General features: G+C 42.4%; 3 protein-coding genes across 3 annotated transcripts in view; 1 reads left to right on the top strand and 2 right to left on the bottom strand.

The window, feature by feature from the left end:
- Positions 1 to 2,024: 2,024 nt before the first annotated feature.
- Positions 2,025 to 9,454, top strand: cfap100 (cilia and flagella associated protein 100; the record flags this gene model as incomplete). The annotated part of the gene is made up of 15 exons (XM_080789149.1): positions 2,025 to 2,114; positions 2,433 to 2,545; positions 2,834 to 2,931; positions 3,331 to 3,395; positions 4,288 to 4,451; positions 4,609 to 4,732; positions 5,144 to 5,283; positions 5,733 to 5,923; positions 6,069 to 6,168; positions 6,476 to 6,518; positions 6,642 to 6,796; positions 8,216 to 8,351; positions 8,490 to 8,692; positions 8,910 to 9,003; positions 9,241 to 9,454. 15 exons carry the CDS (start codon positions 2,025 to 2,027, stop codon positions 9,349 to 9,351), a joined length of 1,827 nt encoding a protein of 608 aa, XP_080645275.1. The 3' UTR covers positions 9,352 to 9,454.
- A 178-nt stretch (positions 9,455 to 9,632) lies between these two features.
- On the bottom strand, positions 9,633 to 17,748 carry LOC308329993 (zinc finger protein ZXDC). Its single transcript, XM_080784581.1, has 10 exons — positions 15,277 to 17,748; positions 14,917 to 15,069; positions 14,449 to 14,527; positions 14,176 to 14,306; positions 13,287 to 13,457; positions 12,370 to 13,160; positions 12,177 to 12,264; positions 11,809 to 11,981; positions 10,683 to 10,784; positions 9,633 to 10,468 (listed from the first exon to the last, which is right to left on the bottom strand). The coding sequence occupies exons 1-10, from the start codon at positions 17,351 to 17,353 to the stop codon at positions 10,382 to 10,384; spliced, it is 3,852 nt and encodes a 1,283-aa protein (XP_080640707.1). The 5' UTR covers positions 17,354 to 17,748; the 3' UTR covers positions 9,633 to 10,381.
- Positions 17,749 to 20,948: 3,200 nt separating this feature from the next.
- LOC308332982 (copine-9-like) overlaps positions 20,949 to 26,631 on the bottom strand; it is a gene marked incomplete at both ends in the record, with an annotated part of 94,365 nt that continues 88,682 nt past the window's right edge. The window contains 3 exon segments of the mRNA XM_080789137.1: positions 20,949 to 20,996; positions 20,998 to 21,141; positions 21,872 to 21,945. Of these exon segments, the coding sequence (XP_080645263.1) occupies positions 20,949 to 20,996; positions 20,998 to 21,141; positions 21,872 to 21,945 (266 nt within the window).

Below are 26,631 nucleotides of genomic sequence, written 5' to 3'. Positions count from 1 at the left end.
TAATCTCCTGTGACAACCCGGTTGGCCTCTGTGTTTTTCCATTGATAATATATAATCTTGTGAATATGAAAAATGGGCATTATTTTGTATTCTATTTTACACTTTGCGTTACACTGAATTACATTTTATAGGGTAGGCTACATCCATATGAACTAGAGTGGTGCCCGTGATGGCCTACTTGGAACGATGCAAGTTGGAAATGAATGCCCCACCCAGTTATTATGTCTGTGTCCCTTTTATGCCCATATATGGAGTTCTTTATCAGGCATGCCCAAATGTGAAGTATATGCAGATGTCAGAACACCATTGTGATGTCAGAACAGGCTAGGCCAGCTGCATATAGATCTAGAGGTGATCAGGTGTAATCAATTGGTTAATGTGGGCCCTGTCCAGAGCCTCTAGAGCTCCCTTTATTCCTATAGGCTATATGGAGTTCTGTGTCAGGCTGCAGGCATGCCCAAATATGAAGTGTTGTGATGTCAGAACGGGCCAGATCCATATATGGAGATATAGGGGTGATCAGGTCCAGAGCCCGGGAAGAGGCTTTTGTGCTGGTTCTGGATAACTGGCTATCCGACGGACTCGACACCGGGCCACTCCATGTGGTGGTGCGGAACGTGTGTGCCGAATTTGTCGGTGGGGCGAACTGTTTTCGAGTTACGTGGATTACAGACGTACACACATATACGTACAGAGACTTGGTGTATTTATAGTTAGATGTGGTTAGTAGGCCAGTGCCCAACAGGCACCGCTCTAGTACAATATAATTATTGGATTATTCTCAAAAATAAATAATATTATGATATAGGTGACTTTTTAGGGTGTTTTAATTGCTGTTTTACTTTCCTAATAGGTTACCCGGTAGGCTATACCTATATTACTGTAGGCTAGGATTGTAACTTCTCTGTTGTAGCTATGGCTTCAAATTTCATGAACATGATGGGATTGGGGTCAGAGCGCAACAAGTGGCAGACTGAAATTAAATGACATGTCGAAGATGTTTCACGTTCTACAAAAAGTTTTAGATGGTTATTTCTTATGCTGATTCTGCCATGTCATGCCATTCATTATTGTGTAGGGGCTGTAGGCTATTGAATGTTGTCTTCAACACGACACTATAGTTTGGCGCCATCCTCTGGTAAGAACCGGTTAATGTTTAGCCCATAGACAAAAGAAATGCCATACGTTACCACGACAACAGAACACAAACTCACGACAGAGACAATAGTTACAAGCGTGTTTGACCAATATAGGCTAATATCAATACTGCAACTCTAATTCTGCAGACAGCACAGTGCAACGTTTAACTCAAGGTAGGTGTATTTATTTTTAATATTTCGGGAATTAACTAAAAATAAATAATAGTCTGATAAGTCGTAGCCTACACATGCTTTGCTTACTTTACTGCTGTTTTTGGCCATCATAAACGTCATAGCAGCCTAAAATTGTACTCCTGAGCAAAACAATATATAGCTACTAGTTAGTTATTTCCAAAATGCCAGTTTACATCCTACAGGCTCTCATAAATGATAGGCTCTATCCTGTGCCATTACCTGAGGCAATCCTACTACAGCTTGCTTATAGGTCAAATTTGAGAAGCTCATTAGCGTCCAACACTAACTTTTAATGGGTCTACTACTCTCCTACAGAGATGTTGCCACCATTGTCAGCAGCGTCACCTTCCAGTGAGTCTTATGGTATTTAAAATCATGCTAGATAATATCACTAAGGATCAGTGTGGTTGCAAATAATGTGTATGGTCTCTATATTCTTATTTGACAGATGCAGCCGAGATGCAGTCAGGTAGCCTGGTTGCTTCAAATACAGGCCTTGTTATTGAACCACCTAAAACAGGTAGGGTGAACCAATGGAGTTAGAGAGAGAGAGACGGAGAGACAGACAGACAGACTTTTGTTTCACACGTGTGTGTGTGTGTGTGTGTGTGTGTGTGTGTGTGTACACATGTGTGTGTACGTGTGTGTGTGTGTGTGTGTGTGTGTGTGTGTGTGTGTGTAGACTCGAGAATGATAAAGATAAGACAGAGCCCCTTCAAAGTGCCAGAGGACAACAGCATTTTTCTGCTCAGGATGAAGGAAAAGGAGAATAAAAAAGAGGTGTGCACCGTGAACGCATGCGTGTGTGTGTGTGTGTGTGTGTGTGTGTGTGTGTGTGTGTGTGTGTGTGTGTGTGTGTGTGTGTGTGTGTGTGAGAGTGAGTGTGTGAGAGAGAGAGAGAGAGAGAGAGAGAGAGAGAGAGAGAGAGAGAGAGAGAAATGTCATACTCCAAAACATTGTCATTATCATTATCTTCACATGGCAGCCATTTAGCTCTTATGTCATATTCAGGCATTGAATATAATTGAAAATGGTCAATTGGATGAGAGTTGTGGGCAGACAAGTGCCGCCTACAGTATTCCCTCCTATGTGTTCCAGGAGATGCGTCAGTACCTGGCTCTGCCTGTCCATGAGAGACAGACCTTCACTGGACGTACGAAGACAAAGCAGAGAGAACTGATGGAACAGTTGGACGAAGAGGAGGGAGAGAAGTAAGGGCTGCTGGACTTCATGTCATGTCTGAGATACATTTTTGGAAATATCTATGGGAATAATGAATGGAGGGAATTTGAGGGGAACCACAAAATGGCCACTAATGTCAACTGTGTCCGGCCATAAATGAATACTTCACAGTGTTTTGTTAAATTGGGATGTAAATAAATGTACTAATGTAGACAACAGAATTGTATATTACGACTTCAGGCTATGCTCCAGTCATCACAATATGATTTCATTGAAAGACAATGAAGGATAAATATTGAATTACATCGCCAATGTAGAGAGAAGATGGACAAATTGGACTGTATGAAGGAAAATCCCGTCCGACCTCACAGCTTACCTGGCAAGCAGGCCTTGAAGATGGCCATGATTAAACAAGGTGTGTTGGTGCAGAGGTCAACATTGTAGTCTACAAATAATCAAACTATATGTACGGCCATATTAAAAGCCTTCCAAGACTTAAATTGGAAAGTAATCTGTACAGTACAATATATATAATTATTTGTCAATATAATTATGTTAGCATGATGCTACTCCGAGTCCTAATATCTGTCATACAGTACATACTGTCTGGGATACATATATCTCAACCCCATATATCTCAACCCCATCCTGCTCAGGAAATGTGCTGTAGAAATAAAGTTTGACTTGATATTATAACCTATTAGTCAAGGTTGGTTGTCCACTGCGACTTATGTTGATATTTTACTACCGAGTTTCCACTTACTGTATTTGCTCACTGTCTCACACTAACGTAACCGATGTGAATTCTCCTCAGAAAATATAGAGAAAGAGAGCATACAGGACTTTATCACCAAAAAACGGGAGAAGTTTCTGCAGGAGGTAAGTAAGAGTCTCCAAGATCTTCAATGTATATAAATGAAATGTAATTATGTATCTGGATAACTGATATATATCTTGATAAGAAAGTATGCATTCTGTGCACCAGCAGTCATTGTTTGTTTTTTACTAGCTTGATTATTGGAAGCTCTGTGGTTAGCAGTAGCACTGTTGAATCACAGCAAGAAAGTCTTGAAATGGACCCCAACTGGGGCCTTTCTGTGTGGAATTTGCATGTTCTCCCTGCTATGTTTACACAGTTTCTTCCGGCACCAAAAATACGTGCACATTAGAGACATTCTCCTGCCAGCGACCTTGACCGAGGTACTGACCTTAAAGCGGGAACTAAACTGGTCTCTGCTCAGTGACTGCTCCTACATTTCTCCACAGGGATCAATAAAGTTTTGCCTGGTCAAAATCGTCATGGCTGAATCCTTTTGTTATTTTCTTAAAGGAAGTAAATTGGGTTTTTTTATTAACAGAAAATCTATCTACGTTGACGGGTTTAACCACTTGGCCATACATGCCGAGTGTAAAAATAAAAGGAACAACTTATCTATCAATGAATGAAATAGGCTACACTGACCAGGTAGATGAAAGCAATTGTCCTGTGTTGATCTTTAGCTAATAAATGCACTCTGTCGGGCATCATTAGTGAAAGAATATAATGTAGAATATAAAATTCTACATATTCTTTTGATAAAATCATGATCCTGCTTTTCATTCATACAATATTCTGAATATTATATGAATGGAAACCAGGACTGGTATACAAATCCATCCGAGAGCAGCTGTACCCTCTGCACCCCCTAGCTTCACCCACTGCTTAGTATGACATCTAATCCTACTCTAACTGTCCTCACCTCAGTTTCTCTGCTTTCCTACCATCTTTCAGTACTCGCTGTTGGTGAAGCGATCAGAGATGAAAAAACTGGAGGATGCCACTGTGGCAGAAGAAAGGAGGCTGAAACGTGCTGAACAGCAACTTGAGCGCGATGCCCTATTGTTTGAGGAGTTTCTCAAGGAGAACAACAAGAACTCTGTGGAGGCTGTGAAAACGTAAGCTGGATTCTTACATAATACTAATAATCAGTCCTGTATTGACATTGATTAATGCTGCTAATGCTTCAGGTCCTACCCAGCCTGGGTAGGAGGGTTCAAACCAGGGACCGATGCATAAGCGCCACATTCTTTCCTGTTGAGCTGGATCACACAGTGATACTGGATCACACAGTGATTTAGTAACACAGACCAGGCTTTCCTCCGTGGTGGAAAGCCTGGTGCGTGAGGTTATCCAGGAGTCTAAAGTTGCACTAGTAGCCACACCTGGAATCTGTTTGGCAAGCTCACGTGCGACCCATTATCCAAAACTATGATTGGCTATCTGCCCAGTCAGACGTGGGACTTTGTTTGAACTGGTTGACAAGATAAATAAGAACAAAAAAATAGTATATGTCACAATAATGGTACTGTGATATTTATATGATCTAATATACAGGTCAAACAGAGTCTATCAAGGTTCTTGAGGATGCAAAATAGTGGATTGTTGGTTATTATAAGCTGCTTCAACAAAACCAGAAAACCAGAATATGCTCTGTGTGCACTGACCTAAAATAAATTAGGAAGCTTAACCCTAAACTAATGTTAACTGCAACATAATGTGAAAAGTAGTCCTATATGTAAATTACTATCTCATTAATAGGTAGAGGCTTCTTATCATATTGTGTATGCTGATTGTCCTAAATGTGTAGGGAAACGTAAGCACTTGTCTGGGTACAAAATCTGTTGTGCTGAATTTGCCTTTGTACAGTGCTGAGCAGGAGACCCAAACCAAACTGCAGAGGATCGCTGAGATCAAAAGATTGACAGCTGAAATGGTGACCATTAAAAGGTGTGGGATGTTGTCATACTACATTGTGATGTCACAAAGTGTGTGTGTCCTGTATTATTGTTGCATAGGCCTAATAAGTGAAAATGTAAAAGTAAAAAACCTCATTAGTTGCATTTTTGTGTACAGTGTTTTACAATGTCCATTCATTCATGTTGGGCAGCAGTGGCTCAGGAGGCAGAATGGAATCGGAAGGTTCCTGGTTCAGTCCCCAGCTCTTCCTGGCTTATGTCCTTAAGCAATACACTTACTGTAACTGCTTCTGGTGAACAGATTGCTCACCTTGCATTGTTGCCTCCACCTTCAGTGTGAGGCAACCATGCCATGCATGATGGTGCTATATAGGCACCATTAACCAGTTATGTTAGTTTGTGTGGGGAAAAGTGCCACGTACCACAATCGGGTGAATGGACTTTAAATTATTTTGCATTGATCAAAATCTGACCATGCAGTGAGATCTCCAAGAATGAGGAAATCATGAAGGACTACAGCATGTACAAAGACTTCCTGTTCAAGCTGTCCCCTCCGGAGTGGCAAGAAGCCCAGAGGGCCATCCTCGCTGCTAAGGCCCTGCTCTCTGACAAAGATGCTCATGACGAGGAGAAAGATCACCATGCTGAGATCAAGCCAGGCCACAGGCGTGGTATGTTCTTTATGTAATTCATCACAGCCAAGTGGATCATCAAATGATAATAAACATGGATCGTTATGATGAGTAACATACAATAGAATTGTTTGTGGTCATAATTATGATCAGAATAACAACACACACAAATATACACACTCAGGTGTGACCAGAATGGGTCGAGAGTTGCCACCAATAAGAGAATGCAGATCATCTTCTGGACATAGCACCAAGTCCTCAGCCAACAGCCGCACACGCACACCGTAAGGAATTATACTTCTCATTGGAGATTTTTAACCACATGACTTGCTATACTGTATAGCAAAAAGAACCCCAAAAGGGGTTCCTGTCCCGAATGGGTTAAAAGGACGTCTCTACTTTTGGGAATATCATTAAAGGCAAAAAAAAAAGTAAAAAGTATTTTTGGACATGGCTAACTATTTTTGGGCAAGGCTAAATTTATTATATATCATTTTAAAAACACATGGAAAAAGATTTACATGATTCCAGACCTACCGTAATGATCACTATAGAGCTACAAACGTTAACTGTGTTTTAATGTCGTTTCAGGACCCCCTTTTCAAAACTGGACAGCGACAGCCCAGAATATGAGGTCAGTCAGTGCCCAAGAATTGGTAATATAATTCACACAGGTAGCATCAGCTTTGAGTGTTTGTGTGTGTACAGTTTCTTTATACCTGCTGTGTGTGTGGTGGTGATGTGACGCCCTCTGCAGGATGAGCCACAGCTGTACTTCTCAGAGCCCCAGCAGCTGCTGGACCTGTTGACAGAGCTGGAGGAGCAGAACCTCTCTCTGATTCAAAACTCCACGGAGACAGAGGAGGCACTGGAGGAGCTGCGGCATGCACTGGAGAACAGCAAGAGGAAGACGTAAGGCTGGGGCTCAACGGTCATTTAAGGCAGTGGTTCCCAAACTTTTTCATGTCAAGGACATTCAACTAGACCTGCGGACCCCCATTTGAAAAGATATGGCAATATTCTTACGGCTCTAGCAATGATTCTCAATACATTTAATTTCAAGGACCCTCTGTTTGACACGCATTAGACTACGGACCCCAATTTAATGGCATTTCTATCTCTGGGATCCCCAATTTATATTGCAAAATCAATGTTAATTTAACTCTGAAACCAAACAGACCTGTTAGGGTCCATTTGTACACTCTCAGAGTTAAAGACCCATGAGGGTCCATTTGGTTCCAAACTATCATTTAGCTGGGGACCCCCTGGAACTCCCTCAAGGACCCCTGGACCGGACCCCACTTTGGGAACCACTGATTTAAGGCAGTGCTTCTCAGACCTTTTTATGTCAAGGACCCCCAAATTAATGTGTGGCCGCAGACCCCCATTATGGAAATGTTTTCTCCCAGGGACCCCATAGAAGTTTTGTTTTGTTAAACGTTTTCCCAAAAATATTTTTGAAAGATCTAGAAAATATCGGCTGTTCTTAAAGCTTTTAGTTAAAGTGGTTAAACTGACTTTGATTAACTCCATTTGCTGGCTTGTATGCTACACGTTTACCACTTAAGCCCTATACTACAACAGATCTACAAGATCACTATACGTCACACTGTGAGCTTGTAGATCTCCTTTAGCTATTTCTTTTTTTATCCCACGATTTTGTAACCCATTTTTCACCCCTGTGTCAAATCATCTAATGTGATCCTGGGCTCTACACACCCTCCACCAACCTAGTCCCCATATATGGGGGACAAGGGGAGAGCAACGGACTTGAACTCATGCTTCCTTCATGCCTGAGTGTCCAAGTTGCTCCTTTACACCTGACAGGGGGGAGTTTCCCTGGTTGGACGTAGCGCGTGGAAGGAACACGTTATTCCAACCAGTTCCTTTTCCCTCCATCAGGCGCCCCGGCTGGCCAGGGGGAGGCAGTTTTCTCCTTTTGCTATTGAAAGTATGAAATTATTGAATGGTTTCACATTGGTACAGTTGGGAGTGTTTTTGAGTGGTGCAACCACTCCAAGGAACAGCAATGTCCGTGTTCACCTATGCCTGTGTTCACCTATGTGTGTCTGTGTTGGTTAATGAGCACCAGTATATGACTATGAGTGCCAGTAGGGGTGCTGTTGTGCCAGAAACAGAGAGAGGGATAGTGCTGCACTGTTGCCTGCTAATGAGAGAGAGAGAGCGAGAGTAACACGGGAGTAAAATGAAATAAAATAAAATGTTGAGCTTTTCATCGGGTTGGGAAACACTGGACTTAAAAGAAGAGCTCTACTCCATTCTTTCTCTTCGGTCCATCTTCATCAGTGGTTGTTTTTCTCATTCCCCTAGGGAACGAGATGCAGCACAGCTGTCATCTCAGATTGAGACCATGACCGAGACTATCGCCAGAGAGAAGAAGAGAGCTGCTGAGCTGGATTTGAAGGTCCGCCTCTTCAGCTTTGGCAAAGTCAAGACCGAGGACCAGGTAACGATGCATTCTGTCCCCATTTCAAATGGACAGAGTTCACATACATTTTAGAAGGTCCCTCTCTTCAAAATATAAAAAAAATAAAGATTCTCACTCCCTCCGTCCATTTTCTGTTCATTGTCCCCTCTTCATCAGGACAGCATGTTGGATGCACTTGGCCGCAAAGTGGAGGAAGTGTACCGCAGCTGCGTGGGTGACAAGAAGGCCAACCTCAGCACTGTGCAGATGCTGGCTCACATCGAGAACCGTGTGTCCACTCTGCTGGAGAACATCGAGAGCATCCCCGCAGACACTCTAGAGAAAGTGGAGAAGATCAAGGAGAAGGAGAGGAGGATGAGGTATACAGTGGTATACAGCCCATCTGGCCAATGCTGGAATGTTGACTGAGTCCAAGATATGTGATCTTCTAAGTCCTCTGTACTGGAATACACAGGTTAAATAATAGCTAGTTCCTCCAAAACGGACAGGATTTTTTACCATATATGCACCTGTAGAAAGTTGGTCACCAAAACTCACCATGCCGTTTGAAACCCCTTTCTCCTGCTTCTACTGCAGGCAGAGAGAGGAGAAGCAGCAGCAGCAGAAACAGAAACAGGAGGAGAGACTAAAGAAGTCTCTGGAGAGAGCTCAAGCGGTTGTCAAGAAAAAGGTAGGTGTTTCTCATAATTAATAAAAAATACTGTAAGATACACTAAATTATGATTTGTCATCATATACAGGAAATAATCGAGCAGTATTTACTCTAGAAGATATACAGTAGTGTAGTCACTAACATTACAATCTGGGAAACCATCTGCAAAACAAAAGGAAAAGAGCGCCATGACTACTAACATTATAAAGTAAAAATAAATAAAAATAAGATAAATGTTCTACCTTTTCATTTCAGAGTGGAAGAAAGCTGATGCCCAGATCTAAGCCTGTTGCCCGTAAGGTCAAACTCAACAATGTTAAGGACATCTCAGACCAAGAGGAGATCCATGCCTATTTCTTCACCTAAAATGATGTAGAACTGTCCCAGCAAGCACGGTCAGGACCTGGACAAATTGGTGACGTCGCGATTGGGGCAAGATCAAGTCAAACCAAGACTAGTCAGATCTGTCCCAGAATATCACCCGATTTCAACCAACAACCAATTCTGCCCACTAAAACGGACGTCCTGGATGAAATTAATCAGTCCGATTGTGGCCAGATCAACTTGAGTAAGTTATAACTAGTGCGATCTGTCCGAAATTATAAAGACAATGATAAAGTTCAAAATGAGCCACTCTAAACAAAATATTCATGATTGTGCTTCGATCCTTTATTTCATCTCTGCATTTGGCTTTGCCATTCTGTAAACCCAAAGCTAATAAATAACACAGATTAAATCAATCACAAAACCCATTACAGATATAAACAAGGGGGAAGGACCAGCATGTTTTCAACATGTAAATGCTATTGATAGAAAAATAAATCTAACAAATGTTAAAAAATAAAATAAACAAATAAAGCAATTGACCCAACTTAAGTTATGAACACAGCATTAGGTGTCTATAAAGGCATTATGGACCAGAGCATAGACAGCCAACGGTTAGGATGAGTGGCAATGTGGCACCATACAACAAGCACCAGTGCTGTTAACACCGACTGACAAAACAGACATGAGAGCCTCTTGTGCAATTAGGCATCAAGCAAATTTGACATAGGAGTGTTAGCAGTTACATCATGTGTGGAATAAACCATAGAAACAAGAGTTAAAAGAGACAAATACCTTCTACAGTTCATGATTCTACTTTTCTCAAGGTGCATTGGCTGAAGGGATGAATCAATTATTGTCCCTACACTACATTTCTCATGTATCCAAAAAGCATTAAAAAATCCTGATCCTGAAAGATTAATCAATGTTTCGTTTTTGTTTCTGGAATAAAAGATCTCACAAATGTTGGTTGGTGTTAACCTATGTCCTGTGAGTGGACAGCATCCTCTTGTGAGTATGTGTGAGGTCACTCTGGTGAGCTCTCTTCAAATACCCTCGGGCCCCTGTGTGCTCACTCCAGATCCTGCAGGTTGATGGTGCTTCCTGTGAACTGAGAGTTATCAGAGCCATTGTCGTCCTCAGCCATGACCGATGGTTCCTTGGGTGAGACAACAGAGTTAGAGTTTTACTCAAAGACAGGCATTTATGGAACTCGTAGTACCTCATAGAATGTTAAGGGGGACCCAAAAAAAAGTTTTTAAAGATTAATTCCTTGGGTGACTCAGTTTGAGGGTGTTCAACTTAAATACAAGTTACCAAATGAGGAAGATTTTACTTTATAATATTGTATAGTAAACAAGGAATCATCTCACTTGTAAAATGTTGACGGGCAGGTCAACAGTAAGCTGAGAGTGGGAGCTCGATGGTTGCGAGCTCAGCTGGAAGGCCAGTTCCCCGTCGCTGGCTGGGTCATCCTGTGTGCACATGCAGATTAACCAAGTTTTAGTTGCTTGAGTGGTACTCCTTTAAAGCCTCTTCATGCCATGAAACCCACCAAACAGGCAAGCATAAGTGCACGGATGTCAGACAGCAATACATAATACATAATTCACTTGTGTAACGTTTCACCTCAACAATTATAAAATAAACATGAGGACCCCAGTTCTCATAATCAAGTTCACACTTCCATGATGCAGTTCCCTTCCATTTAACAGTTACATTTGAACACAATGAGCCCCGGGGTTCCTTCAAAATAGGAGCTCTGGGGTGCTGGGAAGACATGGTCGCTTTTACTCTGTAAAGCCCCCCCCCCCCCCCCCCCTTATGTTCCGGAAAAAAACTGAGATTTTTTTGCTTGCTTACCTTTCTCTCGTTTCAATATTGTCGCTCAGAGTACAGGCTGTTGCCATCGGGCCGTCGTCTGGGTGCCCCCGTTGTCAAAAACAACAGATATAAGCACTCCTTTGTCCCTGCCTCGATTCGTGCAGTCAACGCTGCCAGTAACATGTAATGTGGTGATGATATGCTGAAACAAGCACTTTATGCCGGCACTTTATATCCACTTCATATCCTTTATATCCTTCTGATGTAGGCTTTCTTATTTTTTATCCTTGATTCTATACCTGCACTAGATGCGCCCAGACCTCTGTTTATGCTATGGTGTCTCATGTCTGTTGTTGTCCTGTATTGTTTGTATGTTTAAACCACTACTTTTGCTGTAACCTTATCGCGTTCATGTTTTGAACGAGAGGCAGTTGAGAAGTCAGAAATGAAGAGCTTATTATATCCATCAGATCAAAACCACGGAGAGCGCCCTGGATTAGGAGAGACGAGGCATTCTTTCTGCAGCGGTAAACAGACCGGACCGCGCATGAACGAAACAATTTAAAAAAGGACACACATCATTACAAATTTGCAACCCGTCGGTTGGATTGCTTATGACGTGTGGACACGTCGGATGGATGGAACCTGTTAAAATCAGAAGTAACAGGATCTCACCTGTAGCAGTTGGATCTGAACATACTGGGCGCCGGTGACAGGGTCCCTCAGAGTCAGCCCCCCATTGGCCGCTGTGGCACCTTCACCATATCGAGCACCAGGGGCAACCAATGATGCAGAGGCAGTTGAGGCCTTCCCACCTTTATTTTTTCTCTGGCTCAATCCTAAATTCCCTTAGAAGATAACAAAAAAAGTTATTTATTATATTTCATTATATATATGTATTATGTAACTATATTAAATTGAGGCAAATTTTTTCTTTTGTGCTAGTTCATGTACATTCATCTTATACATACATACGTGTGTGTGTGTGTGTGTGTGTGTGTGTGTGTGTGTGTGTGTGTGTGTGTGTGTTGTGCGCGCATTACCTGAAGTGGCAGCTGCTGGACCCCTTTGTTTTTTCTTCTTAGCCAGTTGTATGGCTCTGTAGTCAGTTCTGGCTGACCCTCCACTCTCCTATGAAACACACAGCAGATTCAATTAGAACAAAGTCTATGGATCACAAAACCACAGTATAAAACAAATCTCTTTAGAACAGTCAATATACCCCACATGGCTCACCAGGAAGCTGCTTGGTGATACAGCATTGAGCTCTGGGTCTTTCTGTGGACTGAAGCTGCTGTTACTACTGTGACCAGGGAAGACAAATTGTGTGAGGACCTTCCCTCCATCCTGAGGGCCAAGCACCTCCACACAGCCCAGCAGGGGCCCTGTTCCACCCTGACTTCCCACCTCCACCACCTTGGAGGTTGAAGACAGCAGCTCGGCGACAGGGGCCACAGCCAAGGAGACTGTGGGCTCCACACTCAGTGCACTCGATGAGCTAAGCGGGTGTGCGAGTGTGTGGTCAACGGATGAGACATTGCCTTGCATGCTGAGGGCCGCAAGGGTCCCCAGAGCCTCTGGGGTTACCGCTTGCACATCGTCGAGGTTGAGGGTGCCCTGCGGGGGGAGAACGTCTCCCACCGTCCCCTCTAGTCCATGGTGGGAGCTTATGTCTGTGCTGGCAGCTAGAATCAGCGGGTCCACGACTTTGGCCAGAGTAGCACTGGCACCAGTGCTCAGTGTGGTTCCCACTGAGGACGGATCAATGGTGAGAATCCCCGAGTTGACCAGGGAAAGGTCCATTGCAAAGGCGCCTGCTGTACTGGTCCCACCCACAGGTACCCCGACTCCAATACCCGAAGTGGGGGCAGGACCCCCAGGCACACTGGAGAAAAGGGAGTTGAGGTCCAAGTTTGTCAGCTGATCACTTCCGGTGATGCCTGGGCCAGCAACAGTCGTCGGAGTGGAGCTAATGAGCTCACTGCTGGGGGTCAGGGAGGGTGTGGTTTCCATCTGGCTGAGAACATCTGGAACAAAACACACATTATATTATGCAATATAAAAAAGGCAAGCCAAGGATATGCATTGTGTGTGTGTGTGTGTGTGTGTGTGTGTGTGTGTGTGTGTGTGTGTGTGTGTGTGTTACTACTAACCAGCACTAAGGTGGTGATGTTTGAGCATGTGACTCTTAAGGCTGCTGCGTGAGGAGAAGTGTTTGGAGCAATTTGCCACAGGGCACCGTGTCCGCAGGGAGCTGGCATCCAATTTATGCTTCTTGGAGTGGATATACAGGCTGCTGCGTGCTGAGAACTTAGCATTACAACCTATAGCAAACAAAAGAAAACGCAAAGACATGGAAGACATCATGCGACCAATTACCAATTATTTTGCAAGCGACATCATTGTACATTTGTACTACAGAGTATACAATAAGGTATAGAACTGCAACTGATAGTATACTGCAGCAAGATACTAACAACATGTCTGAAAAGGCAGATCGTGGATCACAATCCGTTCACAATATCACAGACCCTATTGGCAATGTTCTTCACCAACCACCGGATCGCTGCACAGAACTAAAATCATGTTGCATGATTTACTTCTATCGCCCCGACTGTTTTGTTGACAAATGTTTTTTACACAATTGATCATCTCGTCATGGTCATATTAACATGGGTGGTTGAGGAGTGCTTTGTATGTGTGCTGGACACTAATGTGCACAGAGGCATGCAGGACGTCATGCTTCACTTCTGCGTTTCATGCCTCAACAAAAGACTTTTCAACCACCTGGCACATTTCATCTGTAAATATGTACTGTAGTAAGTATGTAACACTGATATGGTCCCCTATGGTGGTGGTACCTCCTATTAAATAAGGAGGTACCACCACTATTTCAGAATTGATTGACATTAGGATAAAACGCATAAAAGATTGAGAGCTTATTTCCATTGTGGTCCTTGAGTGCAAATGTGCGTGCAATGTTCCTAAGAGGGTCCTGACTCCTGACCCCTATATTTAGTTCTTCATGCATAATGTACCGACCTTCTGCATGGCACTGGAAGGGTTTGGTGCCCAGGTGGGTGATACTGTGTCCTTTAAGGTGCTCTGCCCGGGTAAATGACTTGCCACAGCCCTCCTCTGGACACATGAAGCGACGGTCATCGTCGTGCTTCCTGATACATGAGGGGAAGGGGGATATGGTCAGTTGACAGTAAGGACCTCTGGTTATACACCAACATAATCACACTTAACACTCAAAAAAGGCTTGTGAAAACTAGAAATGTTACGACAAATCTTGTGTAGAGACAGCCTCACCGCTTGTGTCGGAGCAACTTTGACATGCTTGTGAATGTCCAGCCACAGCCTTCAGAGTCACAGACAAACGGCCTCTCGCCTGGAATTTCATAATAATCAAAAATCCGAAATTCACAATACAAGCAGAAAAACATGACCAATCAAATTAATTACTTGCGTTATGCAAGTCAGTGAATGTGATGTCTTTTAAACTCCACTGGCAAAGCTTTCAGACATGTCTGAAGGCCGATGCACACCGATAGTGTCAGGTGTTCAAGAGAATATCATAATCAAAATATAAAAAGAGTGATCCTGCACACCGTCTGGAACTTACAAAAAATACTATATAAACAAATACAATTTGTCTTTAGACCTTCATTAGGACAAAATCTCTTTTTACTTAAAGCTTTCAGATAGCCACGCCTTACAAACTTTCATACCACTAATCTGAGTTTAGGCCCAACAACTTAAATTGTAACTATGGCCTACCTGTGTGACTTCTCATGTGGATTTTGAGGCGGCATGCCTTGTCGTACAGCTTGTCACAGCCTGGATAACTGCAGGTGAAGTGGCCCGTCTCCTTGAAGTGCATGCGGTTGTGTGAGAAGAGGGCGCTGAAGGTGATGAATGTCTTCTCGCAGCCTGGAGGTCGACAGAACAATCATAGAAAGATCAACAGGAACAGACACTGAGACACATTAACATGCAACAGGTAGCGTAAATGTAGTATGTAGTACTATGTACCCCATAATATGCTTCATTTTTGAAGATTTAAGTGATGATCTCAGCCCTAGTCAGTGTATCACATGACTATATGTACTGCAAGCATGTACTGTTGTGTTTTTTTACCTGGGAATTCACACTTGTATGGCCTCTGGGGCTCAAAGTGCATTCTCTGGTGATTGTTAAGTCGCGTCACACTACGAAATCGCTCATTGCAGATCTCACAGACAAAGGCGTTCTCCTGGTCGTGGACCTTGCCGTGGGCCTTCAGGTTGTAGACGGTGGTGAAGCTCCGACCGCAGCCCTCAAACTGGCACCCGTGGGGCCGTTGCTTGTCGTGGGACTGGAGGTGGCGCTTCAGCTTGTAGCAGGTGGCAAAAGCCCAGCCGCAGCCTTCGACTGTGCACTGGTAGGGGCGAGGGTCCTCTGCGTGGTTGAGCAGGTGAACTTTCAACTTTTGACGAGTGTCAAAGGTGCACGAACAGTCTGGCTCAGGGCACCCAAAGGAAACCACGGTATCTTTCTTGGACCGGATTAAATGTGCAGACTTAAAGTTGTCCTTGCGACATGCAGCTGTGGTTTTGACACATGGGGTAACCAGGTCACCCTCCATTATGGCACACAGGGATCCCGCCTCTTGCTTGACAATGGGAGAGTTGTCTAAGGAGGTACCCAGATCTGAAAGTGAACAATCGTCTACCAAGGCCAACTCTGTGTCACTTATAGATAACCCGAGCCGGGGCGGGGGCTCTTCATGCTGGCTAGTCACTGCCAAGGTACTGATTTTCCCTATCGACTTGGTACCACTATCATAGTTTAGAAGGACAATGTCCTCGTGATCTTTCATACCTAGATGCTCCTTCAAGCTGATCATGTCGTCATCTTTCTGGACGTAACCCTCTGGGGGCGCAGCAAGAGTTAATATCCCGTTTTCAATGGTCACTACAATGCTTTGGTTATTTATCATGATAGTCCCAGAGAAGGTTTCACTGGTGGACGCCATGTCCGTATTGGCATTCTCGCGGAGCATCGCTGTGTCGACTATGAAGTTGTTCGTGTCCATGGCTTCTCCGATGTCCACAGATTCCACGGTGCCTGCGTTTGCCGACATCAACAAGGCACGGCTGCTATCTTTGTTGTGGGAATGCGATGACTTTCCTTCATCGTGTTGAGTGCAAATCTGACCGCACATCTTCACTCCATATTCGTTTGTCAAAACAACGTTCCCCACAGTCTCGTTATAAATATTTTTGGCATTCGACGGAACTGCAGCATCGCCCTCGCAGTTGTCGTTTAATAGGCCACAGTCGGAGACATGTTTCCTCAAGGCCTTGTCCTCAACAACACAGTTCAGGTTTTCACGATTAGACTGGATCATAACATTATTGTTGTCCGCCTCCATTGAACGACCACCACACCAGCCACCTCTGGAAGAAGAAGACTCCGGCCTGCTCTTACCTTTCATCGTATGCCCGTCGTCGCCGGGTAATACATCCAGTTGGTCTTTGCTCATTCCACTGATAGTGCCATTCTCTTGAACGACGTTGAAAACAACATACAATCCCTGGGTGTTTTTGTTCTGCGAGGCAGCGGTGGTGGTGTTGTTGACGGCGCTCCCAGGAGGGGCCGCCGCTCCGCCGTTCGTGTTGTTGTGGCTCTGCAGGGAGGCGCCGCCGTCGTCTTGCTCACGCTGCTGCTGCCGTAAACCCGCAGTTGGACGTTCCTCGTCTTCTTCCCCTTCGAAGAAAGAAGTGAACGCCATTTGCAATGTGTTGTCGTCCTCGATTTCCACGCCGTATTTGCTCGCGGTTCTCAAGAACTCCTGCGGAGGCAACTGCACGTTGTTCAGCTCCGTTTCCTTCAACGAGCTCACGTTACGGAATCCATGTCCAACAACAACAACACCACTTTGGGTTTCGTTGCTGTGCACGTTGACTTTGCCGCGGCTCGACAAACAAGTCCGGTGGCTGCCATTTTCTGCCAGTAGGCGAAACGGAGATGTCCTGGGCCTATTGTTGTTGTTGTCGTTTTCCCAAAGTCCGTCTGCTTCGTTTTCGTTAGAAATGCGAGAATGTGCCCCTGTCGTTGTTGTAAGCGCGGACGAACCTGTTCCGTGTGGGGCGCCATGTTGAGAGTGAATGTTTTGGGCATCAGAAAGCCCCTGGATTTCCATCTTGGTATCCCTGTAGCAGCAGCAGCACATAAAAGGCCCGCCCTACATACACACGTTACATTTGGAAGGAGCTCCATCCCTTTAGGCCACTACACAGTTTACTTCAAGCCACAGCTGCAGTTCCCTTCAGAAAACCACGGACTGGATTTATGTATAGTGGATGTGGGAACTTGGAAGGGTGTTTTTTATTTCTTTTTCTTTTTGTATGTTCGGACCTTGTTGGCATACATACTTACATACATACATACAATACTCAATCTAAAATGTATAAATTAAACTGCAACATGCGTGGAAGAACCAATAAGCTCCTTTCAACTAATTACTGTTTCAAGACGAAGACTCACTGAAACTGGAACATTGATTTCACAATGTAGCGTTGTTGCACTTATTTCTGTAAACCGCCGAGTGGCGCTTTAGGTCAATAAATATTACAGCCTCTATCTATTCTATTGCATTATTTGAAACTTACCGGTAGGCAAAAGTTGCTATATTGTAACTCTGGAAACAAGGATGTGTGTGTATGTGATGTGAAATTTGCATTTCAAAGTATAATAAATAATACACTATTTGTCCAAAAAATATATCAACGTAGAAAAATCAATATTTTCATGCTAACACCAACTAACTCAATAAATCCTCAATTGTATAGAGATGAGTCCACAATATTTAACTTTATTTAATTCCTAAGTAAAAGCTAAAAACAATGATAAACGTACAAATGTGTTCTGCCCAACACAAACATACACAAAAGATAACATTTTTTTTACAGTATCGGAGAGGAACAAAATTGAATAGAAGACTGTTCACAAAATAGGAAGTAGCCTAGTGGATATATTTACTGACAAATGTCAGCTAACAGATCTACTGTACACAGTACACTGTATAGAAAGCTTGACATGCTTCATACAAAAATAGCCAATGTGTGATATGACTTGATCTGGTGTATAAACCATTACACACATGCATGCACCATTTCTTTAACACTGTGTGTAATATACAGTAAATCTATCCTACTACTCATAGGCCTATCTTGTCTTTTATATATTTTGGAATGGCAGTTCCTTCATACAGTATGTCCCACACGCCGTAAAGAACAGTAGATAATATGACAACTTGTTTTCTTTGAAAACAAACACCCCTTCACAGTACACAAGTAAAAATGTTTAGGAATGTTGAAGTCATGTTCATAATAGTAGCCTATATTTAGTACAAGATGTACAATCATTGGCAGCACTGACATCAGCCAACATGGCATGCAAAATAACATACATTTCCTTGCATTGTGTAATCATATAAAAATATAATCCCCCCCCCCCCCAAACACTCACTTTTGGGATGACAGAAATAAGGCCACAAGTCCATATCCTTTCTGTTACCATAATGAAGACCTTTCACAATATAGTCCTTGTCCTAATTTAAGTTCGGTATATTATTCTTCCAATTTTCATTCTCGTGCCTATTATTTTAATATAATTAGACCTACTTGTATTGTTATTTATTTTTACAGTTTTAAATGTACAGCAATGTCTATCTTTTACTAGAATGATAAAATTATCTTTACTATCATAGGATTAAATTATATACTGTATCTGGCATGCAAAACAGAGCTAATAATGGTATACTATCAGGGCATATCCCTTATGTACTCCATGTAACAAAGCCATTGTTTTGCTGAAATACATTTATAGCATACTAAATCTGGATTAGTACAGGAAGAGCCAGTTTTTGTATACCTGCAATTGCTATCAAATGGCAGCTCAATTGCACTGTTGAGAGCAATTAAGACAATAAGAGAAACTGCAAAGACTCAACAAAAAATATGAAAATAAAGAGGGGAAAGTGTGGCTAAAGACAATGCATGCACTTCAAATGAACATGTCATGAATGATGGCTTCTGAGTCCAGGTAGACATAAAATGGGAGGAGGAAAACTATATACATTTTGCAAAAGAAAGCAGCACTCCTTCCAAACAGGTTGACTGGCAGTGGACCATCCCCCCAGTGTAATTTATGCCTATGCTATCTCCCTCTCTTCCTGTCTCTGGATTGCATCTCTTGAAAATTGTAGAAACATGAGGGCAACGGTACCCACACAGTAAACGTGTGGGTTTTAAAGTTAAAAAGTAACACTGTTTTTAGTTTTTTTTACTTTTTTTTTTTTTACTGTGCAAGCACTTTGCTACATTTGAAGTGAGTTTCTGTCGAGCTTGTGAGGAGTGCAGTAGCAAGCTCTTTTTCATACTAAACAGGTACATGCTCAAGAGATGTTGAGAAGGAGGCGTGTTGGCCACTATTGACACACATTTATAAGCCAGAGTTGTGAAAGTGAGAGTTTTAACAGTAGAAAATGGGAGGTGAGTTCAAAAGAATGGCAGTATACTGAGAGGCAGTTATGTTCACCACTTTTACTGGGTGCTCCTGATGCCATTAAATTGTACTGTGACTGTAGGAAATGGAGTTGCCTGAGCCAGGGATATTTCAGTCTGTGCTCAATCCCAAGCCAATTTCATGGCCATATATTTCTTAAAACACATATTATACTCTCTGGTGATACTCACAAGGCTACACTTCATGTTCAAGTGGGATTATTGATGACATATTGTAACCACACCACTATGTGAAAATCTATCAGAATTTCATTTTTCAACTAATACAACAATATTATATAGTATACATTGTAATGAAAAAAATAAAGTACAATGCATTTCATCTCCAAAACTGTATACAGAGTGGGCTGTTGAGAGCATTTCATTTCTGCCTGCCTTTCATTTCAAGTCCCTTTCATTATCGTTGTCATGCCGAGCCTCCAAAATGCCTTGAGACGTTATCAGAGGGGAGAGGGCATGGGTATTGGGTTTCCCTGTTGTCATTTTGAAGTTGCTATAAACCTGGCCGCCCAGCAACTCAAGTGTTTATTATACTGTACTGTACATGACAAACTCAAATCACCGTGCATAAGAGCATTGTCATGGAAACCAAAGTGGGCTGGATTGTTGTAGCATTATACAGACTCATCTTCCAGTCCCAGAGCACACAACAAGTCAGAAATGGAATGCATGTCATGAATTTGCTGCAGGAGAAAAGAGGCAGAGTACGCCATCACTCTCCTGATACCTTATTGCCACTTGTTGCTCGTTCAAACAGAAACTTTCAAGTTTTTTTCTGTCTTAAAAGCAACATGAGAAGTGCTCATCTTCAATAGTACAACATTCAGAGAGCTCCCCTTGTTAAATCACACTCCAGACAGCTACGCAGTAATGTGTTCAGAAGCCCAGCTCCAGACTAGAGTCATTATGATTAGAAGAAGATGCTTTCAGTGAATATTCCTTTGGGACGACCTCAGCCTTAAACCCTCTGAAACTGCAGGGAGGTGTTCCTCTGTCCCAAACAGGCTTATTAGTGAAGCAACAGTACCCAGTACAATACAACTCCCTAACACTGTCACACACAGGTGTACCGTGTGTACGCACGCACGCACGCACGCACGCACGCACGCACGCACGCACGCACGCACGCACACACGCACGCACGCACGCACACCAATCTAATCTCGGTCCAATCTCTAACTCATCACTTCTCCGGCCACCACTCTCCATTCTAGGCATGCGTGTTGCATCCCTTGGAGGTCAGAGTGGTGGTTGTGGAGGCTGTGGTTGAGGAGTCAGAGGTGGCAGACAGGGCAGGTCGGGGTTCAATGCCCCGGGTCTTCATGAAGGACAGCAGCTGGTCAGGAATTTCGGCCAGGACGTCCTTAACCAGTCGTGCCATGCTGAGGACTTGGTTCCCTGACCGATCAATGTAGTCCCGGAATGGAACAAACTGAACAAGAAGGGAAAACGGAGACAGGAGACAAAGCTGTCATGCTCTCTCCACATTACCTGCAATGCCAATACTGATATTGATAATGTTAAAGTGGAGAACTGTCTCATATAGTGGTTGGAGGTGGTCTTCCTACTCTTCCATTGAGACATTTTAACCATGTCGAGTAGGAGTCAGGACACAGTACTGTTTGACAATGTCAGTAAAGTTATTTGAAGCGGACTGCACACCAAATTGGACACTAATCTTTATTGTAGTTCAGAGATATTTTCAATGCTACATAAGCACTCAGGGAAAAAGACAATGGACATACCAATTGTACATGTAGCTTTAACGTAAAAATCTACTTTGCTCCAGTCGTCGAGGAACAACTTGTCTAATTAAGCTTTCAAAAGTATCTACCACATTTCCCTCCACAAAGGCACTGCACTTTGAAACTGTAGATCCTGTTTCAGTACACAATGTGAATAACTTTGTATACACTATGAATGTAATTGTGCTTTTCTCAAAAAGAGGAAGGAAGAGGGCAGATGGGGATGAATAATACAGTGTCACAAGAGTACAGAACATACCGTACATGGACATAGTTAGAAGTAAAGTTCCTTTGAATTGAATTGAAGTACGTTTTTCTCTTTCAGTGAAAACATCTCTTATACAAACTACTTGGCATTAGCCTTCTCAGGTATGTCTGTGTCATGGCATTTGAAAAGTAAATGCCAAAATAACGTACCTGGACAATGTCCCTCTCAGCAAAGCGTCCCCGGGAGGAAACCCTGACTTCATCCCCATCCAGCTCCTCCATAGCTACAGAGACAGAATACATAAAGATTAAAGAATAATAATTTGTGAATATCCATTTGAAATTGACAACAAAACAACCCAGATGTGTAGACCTATTATTTAATCAAGCAGAATGAAGAATAATTTAACAGCCCTGCCCATAAGTAGGATGAATGAAGACACAGCTGCAGGTAAAGCCATGTAACAGGCCTCTGGTACTACTCGGGGAGTGGTTCAGATCAATGTTCAGAGCAAGGCTGACTGCTCAGCTGTAGAATGTTAAGTCTAAGCTCCTTGACCATAATTCACAAGGTGGTCATTTTGCTCTAACTTCATACTCAGCTGGACCATACTTGGGGGTGGTGGGGCTTCCCACTTCCCATATACGAAGTAAGAGCAACATGGACAGGAGTAGAGTAAAAAAAAGGCAAGAGAGGAGAGGAATTTATTTTAGTTGAAAGTATGCTTTAGCTCAGGGTCTGGGGTAAGCAAGCTGCAGTGTAACAGGGCAAAGGATGAAAAGTAGAAGGAAGAGGGTGGATAGAGGGTGTGAATATAGTACAGAAAATTATACCTGCATGGAGTTAGAAATAAGAACATGTAATGAGATATGTGCGCTTGTTTCTGTGTGTGGGCGGGCGTGCGTGCGGGCGTGTATGGGGCATTGGGGACTGGGGAGAGATGAGGGGTGCAGGTGTTGTGAGTAAACCCTGTCATGTGGAGGAAGTCCCTGGGGATATGAGGCCTGATACACAACCTCCTGCTGCTCTGAATTTCATGCATGCCAAATAAGTCTGTTTGTGTGTGCATACAGTACACAGTCCTATAGCACAAACTCCGCTGCATGTAAATATGCATTACCATACAACAAACACACTCAAACACACACTCCCATAAACCCATGGAAGGATAAACATACTCACGTACAGATTAAACATTTGAACCTCAGCATGCATAATCTGGGGGGAACATTCGCAAAACATAGCAGATCTACCATCTAGAAGCTCACAACTCGCGATGCAGTGTGAGCTTGTAGATTGGATATTTTTGGCAAAGGCATTTGGTGTAGACTGAAAAAAGTGGTCAAAGTACAGCTGTAACTCAGGTCTCCTTTGCTAAAAGTTTAAGGGGTTTAAGTGGTTAATGAGAGTGTGTAATCTGGCTAGAGAGATTGAGATGACGACGAGGAAGAATAATAATAATGATCCACCTTCCTGATCTTCTATAAATAATGCTGTAATTTTGAGGTTTACTTTTGTAGATCACTTATTACACGGTCAGTCAAGGTATTTGTTTTAAAAATAATAACAATAAACTTTATTTGTATAGCACTTTTTAAGAACGGAGTCATAAGGTGCTTAACAGAAGAATCCACAATGCAAAATTAAAAACAATACATCACAATAGCAAACAAGTAAAATAAAATATTGACAAACAATTAACAAGGTTTAAAACGGGACAGAGAGTCAGCAATCCTTATCTCCTTCGACAATGCGTTCCAGAGTGTTGGGGCTCTAAAAGTAAAGTTACGTTCACCTTTTGCTTTATTTTGACAATTAGGAACATTCGGCAGTCTTTTGCCCCAGGATCGGAGGAATACGGGTCGAGTAAATCCAAAATATAGGAGGGGCCTTGTACAATGTATTGATTTCATAAATACTCTTGAATAGACTTGTTTTAGGGTTGTTTGTTTGATTTATACTGTATATGCTATCCAATACATTGCAGATTAGGCCACCTTGTCTCCTCTCTCCTTCATCCTAAACATATTGTGTAATGTCTCTCTCTCTCTCTCTCTCTCTCTCTCTCTCTCTCTCTCACACACACGCACGCACAGCTGAAGTCACCGAGGGGAGCAGAGTTCTGAGGAGATATTTCAGCACCATGGACAGCACCATGCCCATACGGTCAGTTGATTGAAAGGTACAGTATGTGCCTGTTCACATTTTCTGTCAGTGAAGTGATTACATCTGAGGTCTGATTAGCTGAAGTGCTGAAAGCTGTCGTCTGATCACCCTAGGAATAGAAAACTGCCAGTCTCTTCTCGGTAAGTCCAACTTTTATGGTTTAAGTTAGACTAGGTGAAACTGTGGCAGGACTGACTCTTCTTTTTGGTTGTTTTAGTTGCGTAACACTTTACTTAAAGGGACACTTCACCCTTTTTGCAAAAACATATATGTTAATGACGTTTAGGAGCTTTAGAACACTTTCCTGGGGGTCTTTATGTGTGTAATATGTGGTTTTAGATATTTTAGATTGTAGCAGTAAGCCTGTTGTCTCTGATGTCATGGACACTGGGCTCACTTCCTTCCTGGACTACATGTTGTCTCAGAAAGACAGCTCTCCCCCCTATCCACAAGGAGGAGCAGTGCACCAAAGAATTATGGGAATTGTAGTCCAGGAAGGTAGTGAGACCAGTGTCCATGACATCAGAGACAACAGGCTCACTGCTACAATCTAAAATATCTAAAACCACATATTACACACATAAATACCCCCAGGAAAGTGATCTAAAGCTTCAAAACGTCATTAACATATATTTTTTTGCAAAAAGGGTGAAGTGTCCCTTTAAAGCTCGGGTCTATAATGCATTAAAATTACATTTATAATGCATTACAATTCGTTTATAACATATTATTAATGCTGGTCATTATACATTATAAGCTCAGTAGAACAGCACATTATAAGTTAGTTATAAAATTATTATAAAATATATATATTATAAAATTATCTATCCTATAAAATAATTATTTTGATCAACATTTGCCTGTTATCTCTCCATTATAGTTAGTTATATAATTTTGTTTTAATTATTTAACCTTTATTTAACCAGTAAACACATTGAGACTGAGTCTCTTTTACAAGTGGGAACTGGCCAAGAGGCAGAAATAAAATTACACTTCAATAACATCATACGTGTCAAATTACAGAACAGCCAATTAATATATCCATGATACACCTAAAATGTGCTATAAAATGTATACAACAATCTCCAAAGTGATACAGTTTAACAGGGTGCAACATTGTGCACAGAGCAAATACACAATGTACAATATAAACAGAAATAATAAATATGTAGGCCTATACAAAGGCTATTACACATCCGAACATGTGCAGATGTTGGACTAAGTGAATAAGTGAATTATAAGGCATTATAAATGTGGTTATAATGCATTATAAAACCAACCTGTAAGTAAAGTATTACCTGATTTATACTGTGAGTCAGAGAGAGAGAGGAACACAGAGAGGGAGGGAGAGGCAGAGGCAAAGAGAGGGAGAGAGAGAGAGCCTATTTCACCCACACAATAATAACCTGCATGGCTAACCGAAACCTGAACACGCTGTCAGCACAATAATCCCGGCAACGCGAGCACATAACAGTGTGTGTGTGTGTGTGTGTGTGTGTGTGTGTGTGTGAAAAGTTTCAGGAACACTGTTCATCTAATACAGTTGATTTCAACCTTTTTCATGTCATTTCAGGTCCATTATTTATTTGGCATTTGAGCCGTGGACTATTATTTGATGAGATTTAGCCTCTCTGGTTCAGAAGAATATTTTGTTATCGTTGGATGAGATTTTGTTGATACGAGGAGACGTTAATCAAAATAACAATTATTCTACATTCTCTTAATTGTGTAGACTTCTTGTAAATTAAGTATTGCAGATGTTTAACAATAATTTAACTCTTGAGAGCATAATAATGAAACCATGGTCTCTCAAGAGTTAAATATCTACTGTATACTCTATAGATATAGTTGGTTACCAAATCGCCAGCATTTAGCTGAGGACCACCATGACCGCCAAGGACCACGGGTGGTTCCCGGACCACTGGCTGAGAACCATTGATCAAATACAAATATACGCGTGTCACGCTGTCGCGTGCACGCACACACGCCGCCCATGGTGCATCCTGAGACATTCACCCCTGACCTATAGTCTACCTCTGAGTACAATGTAATAGGTCCCAAGGAGGGCGCTCATCTCCTTTCGCTTGAATAATTTCCCACTTTCCCTTGCCCCTTGTGTGTTTAATTCAAATCATTTAGCCAATTAAGTAGTGGAAAAGCATCCCTGCATTCCAAATGGCACTTGGCTGTTTGACACATGCAAAGAGAGCCTGGTCTTTGGCTATGTATAGCTGCTACATAATCAGCTCAGGTCAAAATGTCATGCTGGGCGGATGGGCAGATGGATGTTCTCCTATCATATCCTATACACGGTTACACCACTTTCCGGATCCATTTTCGTGGGTCGCGACTCGCGAGTTTTCGTTTGCAAAATTTGTCATGAATCATTATTACTTATTCAAGAGGAGATTTTACACAAATTCACACATTGTCATGAGTTAGAAACGAATTCAAACTTTTGTCAAAAATAATTTCATGAATAAAATACAAATAATGAAAAAGGAAAAAGAAAACAAATGTTTAAAAAGTAGTGTAAGCTCGCAACACGGCACAAAGCGACGTGTGGTGAGGGTATAACCAGAAGGCTCATCTTGAATTACGCCCTCATTTCCCCCTCATTTCTTTCCACCGACCTTTAATTAAATTAAATTACATGGCCTTAGGCTTAGTTATTACTGTATCAGTGTGACCACTGCAATTGCAATTAAGAGTAAGCTTTAGGGTCTGACCTGTGACATGGCCATAGGCTGCATGAGATACTTTTTCAATTAAATTAAATTAAATTATTCAATTCAATTCAATT

This window comes from Protomyctophum bolini (assembly GCF_963924005.1).
Source record: "Protomyctophum bolini genome assembly, chromosome: 2".
In the NCBI taxonomy this organism is placed as follows: domain Eukaryota; kingdom Metazoa; phylum Chordata; class Actinopteri; order Myctophiformes; family Myctophidae; genus Protomyctophum; species Protomyctophum bolini.
Note: the sequence above shows the minus strand (reverse complement) of the source record. Positions and strands in the feature narration are given on the sequence as shown.

What these genes read in the sequence shown, in the direction of transcription:
- LOC308329993 (XM_080784581.1), bottom strand. Translation starts at nt 17,353, where the DNA reads ATGTGCTGCTGCTGCTACAGGGATACCAAGATGGAAATCCAGGGGCTT. An exon ending in AAGTTGCTCCGACACAAGCG is followed by an intron (nt 14,307 to 14,448) that starts GTGAGGCTGTCT and finishes CTCATGTATCAG; the next exon opens with GAAGCACGACGATGACCGTC. An exon ending in TTCAGATCCAACTGCTACAG is followed by an intron (nt 10,785 to 11,808) that starts GTGAGATCCTGT and finishes ATGTGCACACAG; the next exon opens with GATGACCCAGCCAGCGACGG.